The sequence below is a fragment of the Loxodonta africana genome, chromosome 2 (assembly GCF_030014295.1).
Source record: "Loxodonta africana isolate mLoxAfr1 chromosome 2, mLoxAfr1.hap2, whole genome shotgun sequence".
Lineage (NCBI taxonomy): Eukaryota > Metazoa > Chordata > Mammalia > Proboscidea > Elephantidae > Loxodonta > Loxodonta africana.
The window spans coordinates 68,813,880-68,838,518 of record NC_087343.1 but is presented as its reverse complement, the minus strand read 5'-3'; the positions used below and the strand labels follow the sequence as shown (position 1 = coordinate 68,838,518).

The window sequence follows — 24,639 nt, the reverse complement described above, 5'->3', positions numbered from 1 at the left end:
TTTTTTATATATAATCTAGTTTTGTTTTTTTGGATTTCCCTGTCTGGGTTGACTTCTGGTTGCTCTGCCCAATGTTGTAGTCTTGGGTCAATACCTCATATTATTGATTTTCTAATGAAAGAACTCCCTTTAGTATTTCTTGTGTTTTGGTTTGGTTTTTACGAATTGTGTAAACTGGTGTTCATCTGCAAATACCTTAATTTCACCTTCATAGTTAAGAGACAGTTTTGATGGATATATGATTCTTGGTAGGGAATTTTTTTCCTTCAGTTTTTTAAATGTGTCATCCCATTGCCTTCTTGCCTGTATGGTTTCTGCCGAGTAGTCTGAGCTTATTCTTATTGCTCTCCTTTGTAGGTGACTTTTCATTTATCCCTCGCTGAGCTTATAATTCTCTCTTTATCTTTGGTTTTGGGAAGTTTGATTATAATATGTCTTGGTGACTTCCTTTTAACATCTACTTTATGTGGAGTTCAATGAGCATCTTGGGTAGATATCTTGTCATCTCTCACAATATCAGGGAAGTTTTCCGCCAACAAATCCTCAACAATTTTCTGTGTATTTTCTGTTATCCCCCCCGTTCTGGTACTCCAATCACTTGAGGTTATTTCTTTTGATAGAGTCCCACATGATTCTTAAGGTTTCTTCATTTTTTTTAATTCTTTTATCTGATTTTTCTTCAAATATATTAGTGCCAAGTGATTTATCTTCAAGTTCAGAAATTCTAGCTTCTACTTGCTCGATTCTGCCCCTCTTTCTATTGAGTTGTCTACTTCTGTAATTTTATCGTTAATCTTCTGAATTTCTGATTGTTGTCTGTCTATGGATTTTTCCAGCTTATTAAACTTTCATTATGTTCCTTAATAATCGTTCTAATTTCTTCAGTTGCTTTATCTGTGTGTTCCTTGGCTTGTTCTGTGTATTGCCTCATTTCCTTCCTTATGTCTTGAAGGATTCTGTATATTAAACTTTTGTATTCTGCCTCTGGTAATTCCAGGAATGCACTTTCATCGAGGAGATCCCTGGATTCTTTGTTTTGAGAGCCTGTTGAGGTGATTGTGGTCTGTTTCTTTACGTGACTTGATATTGACTGTTGTCTCCGGGCCATCTGTAAGTTACTGTACTAGTTTATGGTTGCTTACTGTGTTGTAGCTGCTTGCTTTGTTTTGTTTTGGTACACCCCTATGTGTTGCCTGAGTGAGCTAGCTTGATTATTTCTACCTTTGGAGCTCTGGTGTCCTGTCCCCAGCTGGCTAGAGCTGTTATCAGGTATATCAATCTAGAGTCCATTCAGTTTTCTTGTATGAATTCAACTCAGGTTTCCAGGTAGCTGATCATCAAGTGTGTGGTACAGGCTCTGTCCTACAGTCTTAGAGGGCAGGGGTGATTGGCATATATACTGGGATCTGATTGCAGCAGGGGGTCGTGCTCTGAACAAGGCAGGGTGCTGAGAACCGACCCCCAAGCGTCTCTGAGGAAAATGCATCTCTGTTCCCTAGAGCATGCTGGTGGGTAGGTCCTGCAGAGGGACCATGGGCATCCAAAGTTTTGGGTTGTAAGGACTGGGAGGTACCAGTTATCTTTGGACCCCTGTCGCGGGTGGCTGGGTGACCTGAGCGGAGCTACAAGTCCTTAGGTCCGTGATGTGGGTAGGTGAGGACCTTGTTTGATAGGCAAAGCAATGTCAAATGTCAAACACCCACCTCTCCACCGCACAGGTGAAGTGGTTGGAGTTTGCCAACAAGGGCCTATTCTTCCGAAATAGGCCCACACAGGTCCATGCAGAAGGGAAAGGTGCTCAAGGTCCACGAATGGTTTATGCCTGGACAGGAGCCGCTTCTGTCCTGAGCTCCCCCAGTTAATGGAGCTAGCAAATTATCTTTTCCCCCAGTTACAAATTTTGCCTTCCCCAATGCTGGGAGGACAGCTCTAGGCACTCACCAGGGTTTATCTCAGGCCCAGGGATTCAGCCACTGAAGCTGGCTTGGGGGTAGCAGGGGGCACGGCAAAATATATGCAAGTACTTAGCTTTTGCTGAGAGTGCCGTTCTCCTCAGGTTCCGGAGGTGTGAGCAGGCTGCGTGGCTGGCTGCTTCTCCCTGAGGAAACTGCAGCCGAACGCTAGTACCACCCTGCTGCCGCCGCTCCAGGAATGGTGCCTGAGGGCTCCCCGCGATTCAGGTCCGGTAACTTCTCTCCACTTCTGAATGGTCTCTTCCTCCGCCTGCCCCTCAGTTCGTTGTCTAAGCTTGCCTTTGATTCTCAGGGCTCCCAGCTTGTCACAAATATACTTGTTTCACTTGTTTTTTTGGGTCTTTGTTGTAAAGAGGGCTCGCCAGAAGCATCTGTCTATTCCACCATCTTGGTTCCGCCTCCTTTTTTTTTTCATGAATGGGTGTTGGACTTTTGTCAAATGCCTTTTCTGCATCAATTGATAAGATCACGTGGTTCTTGTGTTTTGTTTTATTTATATGATGGATTGCATTGATGGTTTTTCTAATATTGAACCATCCCTGCATACCTGTATGAATCTCACTTGGTCATCGTGAATTATTTTTTTGATATTTTGTTGAATTCTATTGGCTAGAATTTTGTTGATGATTTTTACGCCTATGTTCATGAGGGATTTGGTCTGTAATTTTTTTACTGTGGTGTCTTTACCTGGTTTTGGTATCAGGGTTATATTGGCTTCATAGAATGAGACCTTTTCTATGCTCTGAAATACCTTTCACAGTAGTGGTGTTAACTCTTCTCTGAAAGTTTGGTAGAATTCTCTAGTGAAGCTGTCAGGGCCAAGGCTTTTTGTTGTTGGGATTTTTCATATTAACTTTTTAATCTCTTCTTTTGATTTGTTTAATTGTTCTACCTCTGTTTGTATTAGTTTAGGTAGGTAGTATGTTTCTAGAAATTTGTCCATTTCCTCTAGGTTTTCAAGTTTGTTGGATTACAATTTTTCATAGGATTCTATTATGATCCTTTTAATTTCAGTTGGGTCTGTTGTGATATCACCCATATCATTTTTTATTCGTGTTATTTACTTCCCCTCCTATTTTTCTTTTGTCAGTTTGGCCAATGGTTTAAAGATTTTTGTTGATCTTTTCAAAGAGCCAGGTTTTGGTCTTTTTAACTCTGTCCATTTCATTTAATTCTGCTCTCATTTTTACTGTTTGCTTTCTTCTGGTGCCCAACAGCTCCTTTTGCTGCTCTCTATTTGTTTGAGTTGTAGGGTTAACGTTTTGATTTTGGCCCCTTCTTATTTTTGGATGTGTACATTTATTGCTATAAATTGATCTCTGAGCACTGCTTTTCCTGTGTCCTAAAGGTTCTGGTAGGATGTGTTTTCATTCTCATTTGATTCTGTGAATTTCTTTATTCTGTTCTTAATTTCTTCTATGACCCAGTAGTTTTTAAGCAAGGAGTCATTCAATTTTCATGTATTTGATTTTTTTTCCTTACTTTTTCTGTTATTGATTTCTACTTTTATGGCTTTATGGTCAGAAAAAATGCTTTGTAATATTTTGATGTTTTGGATTCTGTTAAGAGTTGCTTCGTGGCCTAATATGTGGTCAATTCTGAAGAATGTTCAATGTGCATTGGAAGAGAAAGTATACTTGGCTGCTGTTCAGTGGAGTGTTCTGTTTACATCTAAGAAATCAAGTTGGTTGACTGTGGCCTTTAAATCTTCCATGTCTTTATTGAGCTTCTTTCTCCATGTCCTGTGGTGTGAAGTCTCCTACTATTATTGTGGAGCTATTTCCCTTTTCAATGCTGTTAGAGTTTTTTTTAATGTATTTTGGAGCCCTGTTGTTGGGTGAGTAAATATTTATTATGGTTATGTCCTCCTGGTGTAAAACAAAAAGTAATTTTTTTTTGTGACTCTTTAATGATTATATAGTGTCCTTCCTCATCCTTTGTGGTGGATTTTGCTTTAAAGTCTATTTTGTCAGAGATTAATATTGCCACTCCTGTGCTTTTTTGATTTTCATTTGCTTGATATATTTTTTCCATCCTTTGATAAAATGTTTTTCTTATTGTGAGTTGTAATCAAAATAATTTGAAAAACACTGATGTAGAAATAGTTTATCTAGCACAATTTTTGCATTTTGTTGTATCACTGCAGGACTTTTTGTCTTCCACCACACTAAACTTACTAGGTAAATCCATACCATATGTATTCCCAGCTTCCCTTATCCAGATCTTTCTGTCATACATGTACTTAAAAGCAAGGCTGACAGAATGGTTAGAGAAAAAGGGTTAAGAGGGTGTAATAATGCTACTTTGATCCTCTTTTATAAACACTTTTAAAAATATTAAGTTCAGTGGAACTCCTATAGGGAGGTCAAGAAATATAAAATCACAAATAAGCAACTGTTCATATTTTCAGTATTACCTCAGAATATAAAAAGACAAAGTGTGGGGTAATGGGAAAGGTACTTCATTCTTTTAACATCTGAGTGTGGGATAGGAGATAGAGTACAAGGGAATCTTTTAAAGACCATAACATCTCTGTGTAATTAATTTCCACAATTAATATCCATTTTAAAAAGCATCATGTGCTTATATATTGTCCTTAAATTACTTTTGTCATTCAAACTACTGTATAAAGTAGTACTTGCTTATATTTGTCCTAAAAGTACTCTCTTCAAACTTCAGGAATTTGGCAAATCAATTAATTTTTTTCTTGAACCATATAGACTCTGCTTTCATTTCTTTTTGGTCTATGTCACCGCTATATTCCTCTTCCCAGTCTCCTTATATAAAATCTCTTGTTTCCTAAAGATGACGGTTTCCCACCTCTGAACTTTTCCTAGTAGATCCCATAATATCCTAAGGGCTAAATACCACAACTATACAGTGGTTTATGCTATGACATACCATGGTTTTCTAACAGATGAAATTATATTTTGTCAATATTGTATGATAATCATTATATACTAAGAAATTCTCAAGCTATTTCTTAAATAATTCCTTATATCTATGTAGTAGAATTAGTTATAATCTAGAATGTGCTTTCTGATTAGTTCATCTGATCCTTATAACAATCCTATTATCTGGGGCAGATGTAATTATTCCCATTTTATAGATCAGAAAACAGAAGCAAAAGAAAAGGTTTCTATGATATCCTTAAGGTTAGATAACTAAAAACTAGTTAGACCTAAATCCAGAAATTGGTATTCCCAGTCCACTGCATACCTCTGAGATGCCCTCTACACCAAGGCTCTGCCACTTTGCACTTGTCTTAAACTTGTAGGACAACTGTAAAATAATAAAACTAATAGTTTTGGCTTAGATAATCAATTATTAAGAATCTTTATAAAGAATAGTAGGGCCTTTGTCAAATACATTTTTTAGCTGACTGTATTATATACATATTAAACTTATTGACAGCAAGGTAAAGTCAATTTAATCATGAGTTTCTCTCAAATTTGCTGCTTTTGTATAGTATTTATTTTCTTCATATACACAATGTAGCTTTCAGCAAGGAGATACTCAACAAAATCCTTACATAAAATTGATCAATACGGAAATATTTTTCCACTAACATTCCCAAGGCAGGAGGAAAAGTGCTTTAAGAAGGGACCTTGGACAAAGTCACCAGACTTTTGTTTTGTTTTGCATTAGTTTCCTTACCTCCGAAAAGATGGAAGGCTTTTCTGCAGCTTGGTAGCGGCCATTTTGCAGTGCTGGATTTCTGAAAGCTTTGTTTTATTTTCAAATATTCTTTAGTAAAGAATGTTTTTGTGGCATTGTTCAGTTCTAAAATAAAACAAAATTGTATTTTACAGCATTTACTTGAGTCAAATGGGTTGTTCTGGCAAGGACATGACAAATGATTGGTATAGTATTTTGAATAAACTCAAATCTCTTTAAGACAGTGAAAACAAAAGTAGATTCAACGTTTTTTGACACAAGCGGACATAACTTCACCAAATTCATCGTTGATGCAAGTTTGACACATCTCCACATTAAACATGCGTATGCTGCTCCTATGCTAGATGCTATGCCAGGTGTGGAGGATGCAATTCTGAATAAGACACAGTCCCTGCTCTCAAGAAGACTACAGACTAAAAGATGGAAATAAACAAGTACACAAAAAAGGGGAATAAAGTGTTTTGGTGTAGGAAGAGAATATCTAGAGTGCACTCAGGGCTCAGGAGTTAAGGTGATAAGGAGAAACCCCTATTAGAACACTTTACTTCATAATCTTTCATTTCATTCTACATGTGATAGACTGAGCATCTACTAAGCATAATGCTGATGACCGGAGAAAGCTGAAAAATGTCTCAACCTTTCAGAAGAATTAACTCTTCTTTCCTAAAGAGTTAAAGAGGAAAAAAAAATTCATTTGAAGTATATACACATCAGTAACACATGATCCTACTAAACTAAAACCTCAATAACACATGATAGTCACCTTAAATATAGGTAGTCCCTGACTTATGATGGGGTTCTGTTCTGATGACACTGTTTTAAGTCAGTTCTGATGTAAGTTGAATGCCTCATTTTTTTTTTTTAGTTTCCATTATTAGTCTCTCTTTTTTTTTTTTTTTATGAGTATCTTTATAAATTTGGCAGTGTTTTGAACAGTAAGTCATAAAATTGAACATCTGAGAATAACATCAGCAAATTATATTCTGCAACTTATTATTAATGATAAGATGAACAACAATAACAAAAGAAAGGATGGTCGTAAGTGTGGTTCATTGTAACTTGAATATGTTGTAAATCAGGGACTATCTGTAGCAGAAAGTCTCTGTATGAGCCTTGGAAAGCAAAGTATGATCTAAGTAGGCCTGTTTAGTGGAGATGTTATTTTCTGAGAAGTCAGTGCAGAGTTATTACTAACCTGGGAAGTAGACTAGGCTTTTTATCAATCGACCCCGCTTAACTTTCATTCCACAATTACCACCTATAGCTTTACCTCAGTTTCCATCCTACTTCAGGCTTTGAGCTTCTGCTCAAGCCACCTGCATTAAATTTTCTTTATTTTTTGTAATCACTGCCTTGGATTGATTCTTTTCTAAGTAATTCAAAGTGAAAACTGATTCACAAAGTTTAGACACTGCGCTAAGTGCAGAAGTTAAAACTATGACATAGGCATAGTCCAAACCAAACCCGTTGCTGCTGAGTCAATTTTGACTTACAGCAACCCTACAGGAGTGGCTGGTTGATTCAAACTGCCAACCCTTTGGTTAGCAGCTGAACGCTTCACCACTGTACCACCAATAAGCGTAGAACCTTCCTTTGCACAGGAATCTAGAAAGCCTGGCTAATATATTTGGTATTTGATCCCATTTTTTTACTATATATCAACCAAAACCCAAACGTTCTCCCAGAACTATCTCCAGGATGGAGTTTACTTGTCCCTCTCCAAGAAGGGCAAGAATGTTTCACATGGGAGGATCCTAACATTCATTTTGCTGCAACATATTTTGTACTTTTGTGTGGCACCCAGAAATGCTTTTTTATAAGGGGAACAACACAAGCCAGAGAAAAACTTGAATCTCCTGTTATAGCTTGCATTCAATAGAAAATTACAAAAAATACCAGTAATGTATAGATAGAACTTTTTAAGTCCCAGAGCCAGCTATTCAGACCTGGCAGGTCCCCATCCTGGGGTGACTGCAAGGTCTACTGGTAATTGCATGCCTTAATGGGGTTTGGGGCCAAGAGGAGCTCTGAATGGTGGAAAGGAGAAGCCAACCAGGAATATCTCATCTGATACTGACAAATATTTATCTATGGATCCTCTGTGAGTAAATATAAACCTAATTTTCATAGAATTTGCTAGTAAACTGTTCAAGGTTAAAATATAGTTTGAGAAGTCCCATTGTCCAGTTGAATATGCAGCCTAGATGACAAAGGCATATGTGACAGGGACAAAAAAAAAATCTTTTTGTGACATTTTGTCAAAATGGAATTATGGATTTTATAATATATGAGTCATTGTAAAATGTAATTTATGCTTAACAGATGTTAATATGTTAGGAGTCCCTATTTTATTAGCTAGGTAACCTATAGTTAGAAATTCATGCATTTTAATGCAATAATTTCATTTAGTATTTGGTACGACAATATCCCCATATTATAATTCAATATAATTTTTATACCAGAATAAGGAATAAGTTGTTATGGTCATTTTTTTTTTTTTAATGCTTTATCCTAGGAGAAATCTGCCACTTCCCTCGGTTTACAGTAAGACTACCTGCAAGAGGGTCCTCCAGAGTCAGTCCATGATGGGAGAAGTACTGTATTTGATCTGAAAGTCAATCCAAGAAAAGATGATGTCTTCCCTATCAACAGACTATTACCTCTTTGGCTGAGTTCACCTTGCCTCACTGCATGGTAAAAAGTCATGGCCTTTCCCCTCACTTGGTCTGCTGATGGAGGTGGTCTGCAAATCCTGTTGTACAGCATGCAGTGTGCAGACACACTGTCAGGGTGCTGACTTGGGAGTACCTGGTCTGAAAGGATGTGGTCAGGCTGTCAGTCAATGAACAGGAGAGCCCTCACCTATCCCCAGTAGAGCCATGCCTGTATTAAGGTCCTTTGCATCTCTAGTTAATCTGGTGACACATGGGGACCTTTCCAAACCCACAAGCAGGCTTGGAGTCTGCTGTGTCCAAAACTTATTTACTGTTTCCAAAGAGACTGTACCATTTTACACTCCTAGAAATGTATAAGGGGCCAGCTCTTCCGTGGGAGAAAGATGTGGCAGTTGGCTTCTGTGAAGATGTGGTAGTCGGCTTCTGTAAAGATACCGAAAACAAAAAATCCATTGCTGTTGAGTCAATTCTGACTCCTAGTGATCCTACAGGACAGAAAAGAACTGCCCCACAGGGTTTCCAAGGCTGTAATCTTTATGGGACCACTGGTGGGTTTGAACTGCCAACCTTTCAGTTAGCAGCCAAATGCTTAACCACTTAGGGCTCCTTCTCTGTAAAGATTATAGCCTTGGAAACCTCATGGGACAATTCTGCTCTTTCCTATAGGGTCACTATGAGTTGGAATCTACTCGGTGGTTATGGGTTTTTTTTTTTCCCTAGCAATGTATGAAGGATCCCTGGTGGTGCAATGGTTAAGAGCTCAGCTACTAACCAAAAGGTTGGTGGTTTGAACCCACCAGCTGCTTCACAGGAGAAAAGACCTGAAGACCTGCTCCTGTAAATATTGAAAAAAAAAAAATTTCTTGCTTCTGAGTCAATTCCAACTCACAGTAACCCTATAAGACAGAGTAGAACTGCCCCATAGGGTTTCCAAGGAGTAGCTGGTAGATTTGAAGTGTTGACTTCTTGGTTAACAGCTGAATGCTTAACCACTACACCACCAGGGCTCCCTGTAAAGATTACAGCCTATGGGGCAGTGCTACTCTGTCATATAGGGTTGCTATGAGTCGAAATCAACTAGAGGGCATACAACAACAACAAAAAAATTAGCATATGATTTGCAAATATTTTCTTTCATTCTGTCTCATTTTTTCACTTTCTTAATGGTGTCTTTTGAAATGTAACTTTTCACTTTTGATGAAGTCAAATCTATTTTTTCTTCTTTTGTTGCTGATGCTTTAGGTATCATATCTAAGAAGCCATTGGCTGATCCAAAGTCACCAAAATTTACACCAATTTTTTTTTTCCTGAGAGTTTTATAGTTTTAGTTCTTATGTTTAGGTCATTGATCCATTTTGAGTTAATGCATCTATGAGCACATAAATATCCAGTTATCCCAGTAGTATTGCTGAAAAGGCGATGCTGTTAGTTGCCCTCAAGTCAGTTCCAATACGTGGTGACCTTATGCATAAAAGAATGAAACATTGCCTGGTCCTGTGCAATCCTCACATCTTTTATATTTTTGAGCCTATTGTTGTAGCCACCATATCAATCCAACTCATGAAAGTTTTCCCTCATTTTCACTAACCCTCTGCTTTACCAGACATCTTGTCTTTTTCTAGTGATTGGTCTTTCTCGATGACCTGTCCAAAGTAAGCAAAACAAAGTCTCACCATCCTTGCGTCTATGGAGCATTCTGGTTGTACTTTTTTTAAGACAGATTTTGTTTGTTCTTCTGGCAGTCTACAGTATATTCAATATTTGTTGCTAATATCACAAATACATCAATTCTCCTTCGCTCTTTCTTTTTCAATGTCCACTTTCACATGCACACAAGGCCGCTGAAAAGACCATGGCTTAGGTCAGGCACACTTTAGTTATCAAAGTGACATCTTTGCTTTTTAACATTTTAAAGAGGTCTTTTGCAGCGGATATTCTCATTGTAATATATCCTTTGATTTCTTGACTGCTGCTTCTATGGGCAATGATTGCTGACCAAGTAGAACGAAATCCTTAACATCTTCAATTTCACTGCCGTTTATCATCATGCTGTTTATTGGCCCATTTGTAAGGATTTTAGTTTTCTTTATGTTCACATGTAATCTATGCTGAAAACTGTAATCTTTCATCATCAGTAAGTGCGAGCAAGGATGTGTCATCTGCATATCAAAGGCTGTCAATAAATCCTCCTCCAATCCTGACTTGACATTCCTTATACAGTTCAGCTTCTTGGGTTTTTTTCAGCAAAAAGGTTGAATAAGAAAGGTAAAAGGATATAAACCTGGCACATACCTTTTTTTATTTTAAACTACTCAGTATCCCCTTGTTCTGTTCAAACAACTGCTTTTTGATCCATATACCGGTTCTGCATGAACACAGTTAAGTGTTTTGGAATTCCCATTCTTTGTCACATTATCTGTAATTTGTTATGATCCACACGGTCAAAGCCCTTCACTCAGCTGATAAAACACAGGTAAACATCTTTCTGGCATTCTCTGCTTTTGGTCAAATGCACCTGACATCAGCATATCTTGTTCCACAGCCTCTTCTGAATCTGGCTTGAATTCTGGTAGGTCCCTGTTGATGTATGGCTACAACTGTTTTTGAATTATTTTTAGGAAAATTTTGCTAGCATATGGTATTAATGATATCGTTTGATAATCTTCACATTCTGTTTGATCACTTCTCTTTGGAATGGGCATGAATACGGATCTCTTCCAGTCAGCTGGCCAGGTAGCTTGTCTTTCACATTTCTTGATGCAGATGAGTAAGCACTTGCAGCGTTCCATCTGTTTGTTGAAGTATTTCAATCGGTATTCCATCGATTGCTGGAGCCTGGTTTTTTTCCAGCGTCTTCAGTACAGCTTTAACTTCTTCCTTTAGTACCAGCAATTTTTGATCACATGCTACCTTCTGAGATGACTGAACAATGACCAATTATTTTTGGTACAGGGTCTCTATATATTCCTTCCATCTTCTTTTAATGCTCCCTACATAATTTAATTTTTCCCCATGTTGTTGTTAGGTGCCATCAAGTCAGTTTTGACTCATAACAACCCTATGTACAACTGAACAAAACACTGCCTGGTCCTGCACCATTCTCACAATCGTTGTTATGCTTGAGCCCATTGTTGCAGCCACTGTGTCAATCCATCTCATTTAGGGTCTTCCTCTTTTCCACTGACCCTCTATTCTACCAAGTGTGAAGGTTAAGTCTGCAGGATATCCATCTCCAGGAACTGGTCTCTCCTGATAACACGTCCAAAGTATGTGAGATAAAGTCTCACCATCCTTGTTTCTGAAGAGCATTCTGGCTGTAATTCTTCCAAGAGAGATTTGTTCATTCTTTTGGCAGTCCATGGTATACTCAATATTGCTCACCAACACCATAATTCAAAGGCATAAATTCTTCAGTCTTCCTTATTCACTGTCCAGCTATCACATGCATATGAAGCCATTGAAAACACGATGGCTTGGGTCAGGTACACCTTAGTTCTCAAAGTGACATCTTTGCTTTTTAAAACAAAAGAGGTTTTCTGCAACAGATTTATTTGCCCAATGCAACACATCTTTTGATTTCTTGATTGCTACTTCCATGGGTGTTGATGTGGCTCCAAGAAAAATAAGTTTTTTACAACTTCAATATTTTCTCCATTTACCATGATTTTGCTTATTGGTCCAGTTGTGAGGATTTCTGTTTTCTTTATGTTGAGGTTGTAATCCTCACTGAAGGCACTGGTCTTTGATTTTCATCAGTAAGTGCTTCAAGTCCTCTTCACTTTCAGCAAGCAAGGTGGTGCCATCTGCATATCAAAGGTTCTCAGTGAATCGTCCCCCGATCCTAATGCCACGTTTTTCTTCATATTGTCCAGCTTCTTGGATTATTTGGCATAAAGACTGAAAAAGTATGGTGAAAGGTCACAACCCTGCTGCACATCTTTTCTAATTTTAAACCATGCAGTTTCTCCTTGTTCTGTTAAAATGACTGCCTCTTGGTCTAAGTACAGGATCCTCATAAGCACAATTAAATCTTCTGAAATTCCCATTCTTCGCAGTGTTATCTGTAATTTGTTATGATCCACACTATCAAATGCCGTTGCATAGTCAATAAAACACAGGTAAACATCTCTCTGGTGTCTCTGTTTTTAGCCAGGATCAATCTGACATCAGCAATGATATCCTTTGTTCCACACAACCTCCTCTGACACCGCTGTACTTCAAGATAGATTTTGACAATGAATGCAACACCATTCCTTTTCAATTTGTCATTCTCGGTATAGATCATAGGATTGTCAGGTTCAAAAGGACCAATGCTAGTCTGTTTTACCTCTTTAATGCCTAAGATATCAATCTTTAAGCATTCCATTTCATTTTTGAAAACTTCCAATTTTCCTTGATTCATCATACTTTGTACTTTCCACATTCCAACTACTAATTGATGTTTTCAGCTGTTACTTCTCATTTTGAATCATGTCATATCGGCAAATGAAGGTCCCAAAAGCTTGACTCCATACACATGATTAAGGTCGACTCTAGTCTTATTTTGAATGCCTTCCGATTTGAGGGTCTCAGTTTCCAACACTATATTAGATAATGTTTTATTGCTTTCCATAGGGTTGTCATTGGCTAACTTTTGGAAGCAGATCGCTGGGCCTTCCTTCCTAGTCTGTCTTAGTCTGGAAGCTCCATTGAACTGTCCACGGGTGACTCTGCTGGTATTTGAAATACCAGTGGTATAGCTTCCAGCATCACAGCAACATGCAAGCCACCACAGTACAACAAACTGACACACTATACTTTTTCCCCCATTGAATTGCCTTGACACTTCTGTCCAAAATCAACTGGCCATGTATGTATGGGTTTATTTCTGGACTCTCAATTCTATCCCATTGATCTCTTATGTCTATGCTTGTGCCAGTACCACACCATATATATTAATGTAATTTTGTAATAAGTTTTAATATCAGGAAGTGTGAATCCTCCAATTTTGTTCTTTTTCAAGATTGTTTTAGCTATACTCGGTCCCTCGTATTTCTATAACATGGGGATTGACTTGTCAATTCCTCCCCCCGCTCCAAGAAAATGCATTTGGGATTTTGATAGGACTTGTACTGAATCTGTAGATTAACTTGGAAAGGATTGCCATTTTAACAATAGTAAGTCTTCTGATGCATGAATAGGGGTATCATTCCAATTATCTAGTTCTTCAATTTTTTTCAACAATGTTTTATAGTTGTGGGTATGTCTTACATTTATTTTTAAAAAAGGTATTAAGAATTGCTTTCTTAATTTTGGATTAACCATTTTTTTTTTTTAGTTGTATAGAAATACAACTGATTTTTGTATGTGGACCTGGTATTCTATAATACTGAGAAAGGTTTGTAAATTTGGTTGATGTTTTAAAAGACTCAACTCTTGGTTTAGTTGGTTTTCTCTGTTTCACTTACTTCTACTTTTATCTTTTTTATTTCCTTCTTTATGCTTACTTTGGGTTTTGTTTGGTCTTTTTCCAGATTCTGAAGGTGAAGTTATTGATTTGAGATCTTTCTTCTTTTTTAATATAGGTGTTAACAGCTATGAATTTTTCTCTAAGCACTGCTTTAGCTGCATTTTATATATTTTGGTATGTTGTATTTTCATTCTTCTCAGAGTATTTTCAAACTTCCCTTCTCTTTTTGACCCATTTATTAGGAGTGTGTTAATTTTCACGTATTTGTGAATTTCCCAAATTTCTTCTGTTAATTGTTTTCTAATTTAATTCCATTGTTGTCAAAGAATATACTCTGTATGATTTAAATCATTTAAAATTTATTGAAGCTTGTTTTAGGCCTTGCATATGTTTTACCTTGAAGAACATTCCTCATCTGCTTGAGAGGAATGTATATTCTGCTGTTGGGTGAAGTGCTCTAAAGCTATCTGTCTGTCAAGTTTGTTGACAGTGTTAAGTCTTCTCGTTGATCTTCTGTCTAGTTGTGTATATTATTGAAAGTGGGATACTGAAGTCTCCAAATGTTATTGTTGGATTGCTTATTTTTCCCTTCAATTCTGTCACTTTTTGATGCATGTACGTTCGGGCTCTTTTGTTAGGTTCATATATAATTGTTTTATCTCCCTGATGGACTGACATTTTTATCACTATAAATGTCCTTCACTGTATCTAGTAATATTTTTGGTTTTAAAGTCTATTTTGTCTGATATTTGTATAACCACTCCAGCTCTCTTTGGTTTCTATTTGCATGGTATATCTTTTTCCATGCTTTTACTTTCAACCTTTTTGTATCTTTGAATCTAAAGTGTGTCTCCTATAGTTAGATTCTTTTTTTTTTTTTAAATCCAGTCTGACAATCTCTGTTTTTTCATTGATTTTTCAATCTACTGCCATTTAAGGCTATTATTGATATGGTTGGATTTACATCTGCCATTTTGCCTTTTGTCTTCTATGTATGTCTCATGCCTTTTTTATTCCTATAAGAGGAAGGCTACTCACTAAATGTTGTCTTTAAATGGTAGGGATATGGGTGATTTTAAGTTAATAATTATTCGAATTTCCTGATTTTTCTAAAAGAAAATGTATTACTTACATAACTTTAAAATTTATTTTAAAAAGAAAACTGTAGTATATTTTTTGTCTATTAGCAACATTGTTTTCCCTAAATTATACTCTGATATGACTTCCTCAGCTTTTATCAATGAATTTCACAAGAAATAATATTAGAGAAACTGATCTGCATTTGGTCTGAGGATGATTTTGAGGATGTTGCATTCTCTCTCTTGAGATGCCCTAGAGGAGAAATAATGTGAAAAGATCCTTTTAAAGATAAATGCTAGGAAAAAACTTTGCTTTCTTTTTCCTGGATCATGGGAATCGCTTAATTGTGTATTTTCCTTTATTTTAACTTCAGCAGTCAGAAAGTTTAAAGCCAAATACTTCATCTAATTTTAACTATGATGTAGGGTCATATGGCTGAGTATCTGTCAATTCACCCCCACATGTCTTTGTATTCCATTTAAATTCATAAATTCCCTTGCCATAATTTCTATTTCATTTAATGTATTTTATAAATCACCTGAAATCCTTGTACCTAGGGTATAAATAATTAAGATATTCCTATTATTATAATCAGCCTCAATTTGACAGTATACAACCAAATTCAATCTTCAATATGATTTACTATAGAAGAACTGATTCTGAAAACAGAGTAAAATATGAAATTTTAATTTACATAAGTGAGCCAAGAGAAGCTTGAGTTATTACTGTTTTAAGACCTTAAGGAAACAATTTCATATTCCCTATCAGTGTTAAAAGAAGATCATGGAAGACAGGGACCACATCTGTCTAAATCACCATGTACACCACCCAGATGCTTCATATTTAGAAAGTTTTTTTAAATGCCCTTTTTGTATAGGTGGACAGAGATAACACTGTAAAAGAGGTGTCACTGATACCCTTCTTTTTGTTTTCAATGGTCACCCCAAAGCACCCAGCATGGGATCTGGAATTAGAGAAGAATATTTTTCCTCTCACCGGCCATAGGCCAGAGAAGAGGAATTTCCAGCAAGCTTCTCCCTCTCATGCAAGTACTTCCTTCCCTTTCCCTATCTCTTACTTCATCCTTCCCCTAAAAGGAGGTGTAACTAACCTACCTGGTGAAATTGATGGCAGCCTAATGTCCCTGACTACATTTCTCTACTGAGTGGAGTCTCTATTTATGCTTTTTCTCCTATTTATATTTTTTCCGTTGTTTCCAGATTTTGTGCTCCATTCTATATGCACTAGGGACAAGGGAGGAATATCTTTCTCCCAATTGACTACTGAGCCTCTAATGCAGGCTGGATGGGTTAGTACTCCAAGACTGCTTTAATGATTTAATTCTCTCATGTTGCTGGGTTCTTTCATTTTCTTTCAGGGAAGAAAAATGTGCTGTGTGTTCTCTTCAGTTTTACTATTAATGAAACAGATGCTCTGATCCCCATTGTCTCCTCTATGGCTAAGGAGAATGTGGAGATAGTGTTTTCCCTAACACTTACCACACAATAATGCACTCAATAAATATTAGCTCTACCTTCCTCTATCATTTTTCTTTTTCCTTAGGAGTTTCCTATGTTCCAAATTCCTTTGCTTTTATCTTCCATTAATACACATTTATTCCTAACCTCATAGTTTCTTCCTCTGTGAGGTTGTGGTAAGGTGCGTTAATTCAACTTTATAAGATAAACAGGTAAACAAATCTTTGCTTCAATTTTACTTCATGTTGTTTAAGAAGAAAGACCTTGAGAACAATAAATAGGTTGAGAAGATCTGGTGTTTGGGGAAAAAGCAAAATAGTGGTCCATATGTATTTACAGATTTATTCTCTGTGACTCCAGAGGAATAAAAGAGCCAAAGAACGAGTAGTAGTAGAAGGCAGATATGAGGAATAATCAAACAGGGCTGCTTCAAATTCTTAATGGCGTTTCCTTGCCACTAGCGATGTTCAAGTAAATATTGAACAACAACTAGTTAAAATGTCACAGAAAGAATCTGAGCATAGAGTAGGAGATTGAAGATGAGGCTCTATTCTCATTTATGATTCTATGACTCTGTGATTTTAACACAGTTCCATGAGTTGGGCAAGCATCTTATAAAGATGAGAGTGATGAGTGTCAATGGATTGATTCTTCTTGGAATATAACTTAAATGATTATTTGGCTCTTGTTATCTTATTTTGTCAACATCTAAAATGAAGAATAACTGACTACTGTGTTCTACATAAACATCTATTATAATTTGCACTATTAAGCCCAAAGAATTATATCCATGGAAAAACTTGCATATGAAGAATCTCCATTGTGCTGCCAATCATTCTCTAAAAGCAGTAGTTAATATTTGTCATGACATTAATGTAAGGATACCCAGCACAGTACAACTAGTATTATTTTGCCATAATATTTCTTGCTCAAAGAATCTCCAATTTTAGAAAAATTATGAAGTAGCCTACAAGATAAAAATCAATTCAGAGGAAGAAAAATATTTCAATCTCTAAAAATAAGTATTTAAATATCAAGATGGCTCAGTTAAAATAAATGACAAATAAGCAGCACACTTTTTCTATAATCATATGAACCTGAGTTTGTATACCCAAACTGAAGATTAACAAATTATGCTGCATATGATTTTCAATAGCTTTTTCATAATAATTTATAAAGTACCTTTGAAATAGAATACAAGAGTATTTAGAACAATCAGACAGCCATGCTAATGAAAAACAATACTTACCTTTTTGGAAAAAGACTCTAGAAATAATTGTTCGGCACAAAGGGCAGGGAGTGCTTGCAGGATTGTCTTTGGCCAGAGTCCGTAAGCAGGGCTCGCAGAAGATGTGGTGGCAAGGGTAACACATGTAAGGGTTGAAATAAACATCCAGACACACTGCACAGATGTAGCTCTCCTTTTCTTCCGTATATTCATTTTCATCATCTGTACTCATTTCATTATTCAAAGACTGCAAAACAAAAGCAAATGCAATTCTTAGTTCAATACGAGATTGGTCTCCTTGGAAAAGACTGGTTGACTTTATATTTTGTTAAAATGAATGAAAATATTTATGAGAAGCACATAAATTTCAGTGACATATTCAAAGGGACAGAAATACATTACTGTAAAATGAAACGAAACTAAAAATATACATGAAACCCAGAAGAAAATTTTCTTTTTAGCATTTATAAAAAAATATGTAATGCTAAATATTAAAATACATATAAAAAAAAAAACCCCAAAACCCACTGCCATTGAGTTGATTCTGAAAATATATCTAAACATACTAAATATATCTGTATTTCTACCCAGTACTAGTTAAGTAACTGTTAGGTGAAGTCGTCCCAGGATTACAGATGTCCCATTCACCCACCCTACCCCATCCACAGCAAATCAACTGATGGTTACAAGGCATCCATGCACGAAGAAAAATGAGAGCAGGATGATATCACATTTTATCATCAGACAGTACATGCAGCATGATCTGACACTGTACACCTTCCTGGACCTCAAAGCTGAGAAAGGGACAAAGCTTCAAGTGTGTCAGGAGGTGGGCATAGCAAAGAAACTTGCAGTAATTCTGGATAAGTTTCCTAGCTGGGAAAAAAAGGCTACCTTCTCCCTCTAACAATAACAAAAAAACAGAATAATTAAGAAAAAGCCATTCAGAAAGAGGTAGTTAAGAAAGCAGCAACTCAGAAGTTGGAAGCAAAAAGTCTGGCAGTAGCATTCCTAACCTCAAAGCTTCCTCCTCATTCAGGTTGTTGGAAGGATTAAATGAGGTCATCTACATAAAGCCCTGATACAGAATAAGGACTAAGTATCAGCAGGGGTCCCCTTCTTCCTCCTCCTCTTCACACAAAAGCTCTCCTACTTCCCCCTCCTCTCTTTCTTCTCTTCCCCTTCCTCTTCTTCTTTTCCTCCCCCTTTTTGTTCCTCTCCCTCCACCAAGTCCTCCTCCCCCTGCACAGGCCCTGTAGTTTTTGCTCCAGCCTTGAGAACACTTTCCTCAAGCCAGGCCTAGACTCGGGTCTAGCGGAGCATACTGGGTGAAGTACGCAGGGTGAATTTTTTTTTCTCCCCACTTTGTTTATTTGTGAAAAATGGAGATCAATGATTAATATTTCAGTGGGCCTTGGATTTGGTAAATATTTGAAAGTTACATGAAATGTAAAAGTTATGTAAATAAGGTAAAAGGACTCTTAAAAATACAGAAAAACTTTACCATTGGATAAACTATTATTTGACTTACCCAAATGGTTTTGCTTCCTCTCTGCCATCCTCTTTATGCCACCCGTTGGTAATTTCTTTTTTATGAAAGATATATTCAAATCTTTAGCCAGTTTATTTTTAATTGGGCTGTCTGGTAATTCTTAGTTTTTTTTTTTTTTTTTTAACAGATTTGTAGGCATTACTTAATTTGGTAATTGGTTGTTACTAGTACCTCTAGTTATTATGAATATATGAATAATGCAACTTTAAAGAAAATTTTTTATTTTTTTCCCTTTTCTATAGTCTACCTCATGGTGTCCTTTGATGAACTGAAGTCCTTAATTTAAAAGTGGTGTATTTAATCTCATTTTTCCTTTATGGTTAGTGCTTTTTTTGCTTATTTAAGAAATCTTTCCATGTAACACAAAGGAGAGGCCAAGATAGCAGTGTAATCAGATGCACCATAACGTCCCTCTACAACAAAGTCTTACGTAAACAATCAAGAACAGTCACAAATGGTGAGTTCGAACCTCTGAAAGGCAAATGAAGGACTAAAAAAATAAACCGGATACCAACTAGAAGGACAGAAACAACAAGGAGAGCAGAGAAGCAGGGACTCATGGATTGTCCACAGCCTACAAATTACCCTGGAACAATGTGGCCATCTTGGGTCAGTGTCATGGATTGAATTGTGTCCCCCCAAAATATAGGTCAACTTTGCTAGGTCATGAGTCCCAGGCTAGGTCATGATTCCCAGTATTGTATGTGTACCTTTTTGTCATCTGATGTGATTTCCCTATGTGTTGTAAATCCTATCCCTATGATGTAATGAGATGAATTAGTGGCAGTTATATTGATGAGATCTACATGGTTAGTGTCTTAAACCAGTCTCTTTAGAGATATAAAAGAGAGAAGTGAGCAGAGAGACATGAGGACCTCATACCACCAAGAAAGCAGTGCTGGGAGCAGAGTGTGTCCTTTGGACCTGAGGTTCCTGTGCTGAATTTCTCCCAGGCCAAGGGAAGTCTGATGACAAGGACCTTCCTCCAGAGCTGACAGAGAGAGAAAGCCTTCCCCTAGAGCCAGTGCCCTGAATTTGGACTTCTAGCCTACTGGACTGTGAGAGAACAAATTTCTCTTTGTTAAAGCCAGCCACTTGTGGTATTTCTGTTACAGCAGCACTAGATGACCAAGACAGTCATCTAAGACCAATACAGCTACAAGTGGTATTTCTGAGTGAGGAGCCCAGCAAGAAGGCATCAAGAAAAATACAAACTGAGACAGAGACATTGCACAAACAGCTCTTGATTGCAACGAGGTAGGCAATCAATGCACCAGGTTTGGGCACACCAGAGATAGAGTGTCACACGGTACCACCACCACAGTGAAGCCAAGGAACCACAGGGAAGAGTGACAGGAGTAAAGGGATGAGGGTTGGATTATAGGAAATTCAGGTGAAGAGAAAGATCAATCAGGGAGTGCACAATTTGCGGAGGGGCAAAAGGAAGGTAAAGGAGGGAGGGCATTAGTTCCACGGGCCAGGTGAGTGCATAGAAAGGAGAAGACTAGGCTGCCCACACAGGCTAGCATAGAAGACCACCCTCCCCCACAACCACCACCACAATACAAAACTGGGCTGCTTGCTGGGATCCCCAAGCTTACTCAGTAGAGGGTGATTTCTCTCACTGCAAGAAGGTAAGCTGTTAGTGAATTCACTAACTAGATAGTAAACAAAAATCATCTTAGGTGAGGGGAAGGACAACACACAATGCAGGGGAAGTCAGCACCACTGGACTAAACCAAAAACTAAGAAGTTTCTTGAATACAACCAAACACTTTCAGGGACACAGTAGCTGGGGCTGGGGGCTGGGGCCTGGGGACCATGGTTTCAGGGAGCATGTAGGTCAATTGGCATAACAAAGTTTATTAAGAAAATGTTCTACATTCCACTTTGGTGAGTAGTGTCTGGGGTCTACAAAGCTTACAAGTTGCCATCTAAGATGCATCGACTGTTCCCAATTACTTGGAGCAAAGAATGAAGAACACCAAAGACACAAGGAAAATATTAGCCCAAGAGACAAATGGGCCATGTAAACCAGGGACTCCATCAGCCTGAGACCAGGAGAACTAGATGGTGTCTGGTTACCACCAATGACCATCCTGACAGGGAACACAACAGAGATTCCCTGACAAGAGCGGGAGAAGAGTGTGGAGCAGAAATCAAATTCACGTAAAAACAACCAGGCTTAATGGTCTCACTGAGATTGGAGGAACCCCCGAAGCCATGATCCCCAGACACTCTGTTAACCCAGCACTAAAACCATTCTGGAAGCTCACTCTTCAGACAAGGATTACAATGGACTATAAAACATAATACTCGTGAAGACTGCGCTGCTTAGTAGATTTTCCCAATGCAATCTATAGTATACTAAATACATCTCTGTATATACAGTATTATATACATAAATATATATAGATATATACATACACACAGACACCCATATATATATACATATATATGTACGTGATGTAGTGTATGTTTTTTTTCATTTTCTGACAACATATCTGGCCAGATTTTCTTTATATACTTCGATCAAAACAAAGAAACATATGGCAATGTATTGCATGTAGATGTTGTTGTTAGGTGCCGTCGAGTCGGTTCCGACTCATAGCGACCCTATGCACAACAGAACAAAACACTGCCCAGTCCTGAGCCATCCTCACAATCGTTGTTACGCTTGAGCTCATTGTTGCAGCCACTGTGTCAATACACCTCTTCCTCTTTTCCGCTGACCCTGTACTCTGCCAAGCATGATGTCCTTCTCCAGGGACTGATCTCTCCTGACAACATGTCCAAAGTACGTAAGGCACAGCCTTGCCATCCTTGCTTCTAAGGAGCATTCTGGTTGTACTTCTTCCAAGACAGATTTGTTTGTTCTTTTGGCAGACCACGGTATATTCAATATTTTTCACCAACACCACAATTCAAAGGCATCAATTCTTCTTCAGTATTCCTTATTCATTGTCCAGCTTTCACATGTATATGATGCGATTGAAAAAACCATGGCTTGGGTTAGGCGCACCTTAGTCTTCAAGGTGACATCTTTGCTCTTCAACACTTTAATAGAGGTCCTTTGCAGCAGATTTACCCAATGCAATGTGTCTTTTGATTTCTTGACTGCTGCTTCCATGGCTGTTGATTGTGGATCCAAGTAAAATGAAATCCTTAACAACTTCAATCTTTTCTGTTTATCATGATGTTGCTCATTGGTCCAGTTGTGAGGATTTTTGTTTTCTTTATGTTGAGGTGCAGTCCATACTGAAGGCTGTGGTCTTTGACCTTCATTAGTAAGTGCTTCAAGTCCTTTTTAACTTTCAGCAAGCAAGGTTGTGTCATCTGCATAACGCAGGTTGTTAATGAGTCTTCCTCCAATCCTGATGCCCTGTTATTCTTTATATAGTCCAGCTTCTCGTATTATTTTCTCAGCATACAGATTGAATAGGTATGGTGAAAGAATACAACCCTGATGCACACCTTTCCTGACTTTAAACCAATCAGTATCCCCTTGTTCTGTCTGAATAACTGCCTCTCGATGTATGTAAAGGTTCCTCATGAGCACAATCAAGTGTTCTGGAATTCCCATTCTTTGCAATGTTCTCCATAATTCGTTATGATCCACACAGTCGAATGCCTTTGCATAGTCAATAAAACACAGGTAAACACCCTTCTGGTATTCTCTGCTTTCTACCAGGATCCATCTGACATCAGCAATGATATCCCTGGTTCCACCTGAATTTCTGGCAGTTCCCTGTCAATATACTACTGCAGCCATTTTTGAATGATCTTCAGCAAAATTTTGCTTGCATATGATATTGTTCTATAATTTCCATATTCAGTTGGATCACCTTTCTTGGGAATAGGCATAAATATGGATCTCTCCCAGTCAGTTGGCCAGGAAGCTGTCTTCCATATTTCTTGGCATAGACGAGTGAGCACGTCCAGTGCTACATCTGTTTGTTGAAATATCTCAATTGACATTCCATCAATTCCTGGAGCCTTGTTTTTGCCAGTGCCTTCAGAGCAGCTTGGACTTCTTTCTTCAGTACCATCGGTTCCTGATCATATGCTACCTCTTGAAATGGTTGAACATCGACTAATTCTTTTTGGTATAATGACTCTGCATATTCCTTCCATCTTTATTTATTTATTTATTTTATTTATTAACTTTTATTAAGCTTCAAGTGAACGTTTACAAATCCAACCAGTCTGTCACATATAAGTTTACATACATCTTACTCCGTACTCCCACTTGCTGTCCCCCTATCGAGTCAGCCCTTTCAGTCTCTCCTTTTGTGACAATTTTGCCAGCTTCCCTCTCTCTCTATCCTCCTCCATCTTCTTTTGATGCTGCCTTTGTCGTTTAATATTTTCCCCATGGAATCCTTCACTATTGCAACTCGAGGCTTGAATTTTTTCTTCAGTTCTTTCAGCTTGAGAAATGCTGAGCATGTTCTTCCCTTTTGGTTTTCCATCTCCAGCTCTTTGCACGTCATTATAATACTTTTCTTTGTCTTCTCAGGAAGCCCTTTGAAATCTGTTCTGTTCTTTTACTTCATCAATTCTTCCTTTTGCTTTAGCTGCTCGATGTTCGAGAGCAAGTTTCAGAATCTCCTCTGACATCCATCTTGGTCTTTTCTTTCTTTTCAATGACCTCTTGCTTTCTTCATGGATGATGTCCGTGATATCATTACACAACTCGTCTGGTCTTCGGTCAGTACTCTTCAATGCGTCAAATCCATTCTTCAAATGGTCTCTAAATTCAGGTGGGATATACTCAAGGTCATATTTTGGCTCTCGTGGACTTGCTCTGATTTTCTTCAGTTTCAGCTTGAACTTGGATATGAGCAATTGATGGTCTGTTCCACAGTCGGCCCCTGGCTTTGTTCTGACTGATGATATTGAGCTTTTCCATCATCTCTTTCCACAGATGTAGTCGATTTGATTTCTGTGCGTTCCATCTGGCAAGATCCATGTGTATAGTCACTGTTTATGTTGGTGAAAGAAAGTATTTGCAATGAAGAAGTCACTGGTCTTGTAAAATTCTATCATTCGATCTCTGGCATTGTGTCTATCGCCAAGGCCGTATTTTCCAACTGCTGATCCTTCTTCTTTGTTTCCAACTTTCTCATTCCAGTCGCCAGTAATTATCAATGCATCTTGACTGCATGTTCAATCGATTTCAGACTGCAGCAGCTGATAAATATCTTCTATTTCTTCATCTTTTTCCTTAGTGGTTGGTATGTAAATTTGAATAATAGTCATTTTAACTGGTCTTTTCCTTGTAGGCATATGGATATTATCCTATCGCTTACAGCATTGTACTTCAGGATAGATCTTGAAACGTTCTTTTTGACGATGACTGCAACACCATTCCTCTTCAAGTTGTCATTCCCAGCATACTAGTCTATATGATTGTCCGATTCAAAATTGCTAATGCCAGTCCATTTCAGCTCGCTAATGCATAGGATACGGATGTTTATGTGCTCCATTTCATTTTTGATGACTTCCAATTTCCCTAGATTCATA

General features: G+C 37.7%; 1 protein-coding gene across 4 annotated transcripts in view; it reads right to left on the bottom strand.

Annotated features, from left to right (window-relative positions):
* Nucleotides 1-24,639, bottom strand: part of RNF180 (ring finger protein 180) — a 306,365-nt gene that overhangs the window by 43,334 nt on the left and 238,392 nt on the right. For all 4 annotated transcript variants that reach the window (XM_064272421.1, XM_064272434.1, XM_064272424.1 and 1 more), the window contains 2 exons: nucleotides 17,583-17,808; nucleotides 5,631-5,756 (listed from right to left, as the gene is read on the bottom strand). In XM_064272421.1, coding sequence (XP_064128491.1) covers nucleotides 5,631-5,756; nucleotides 17,583-17,808 — 352 coding nt within the window. The remainder of the gene's footprint in view (nucleotides 1-5,630; nucleotides 5,757-17,582; nucleotides 17,809-24,639) is intronic.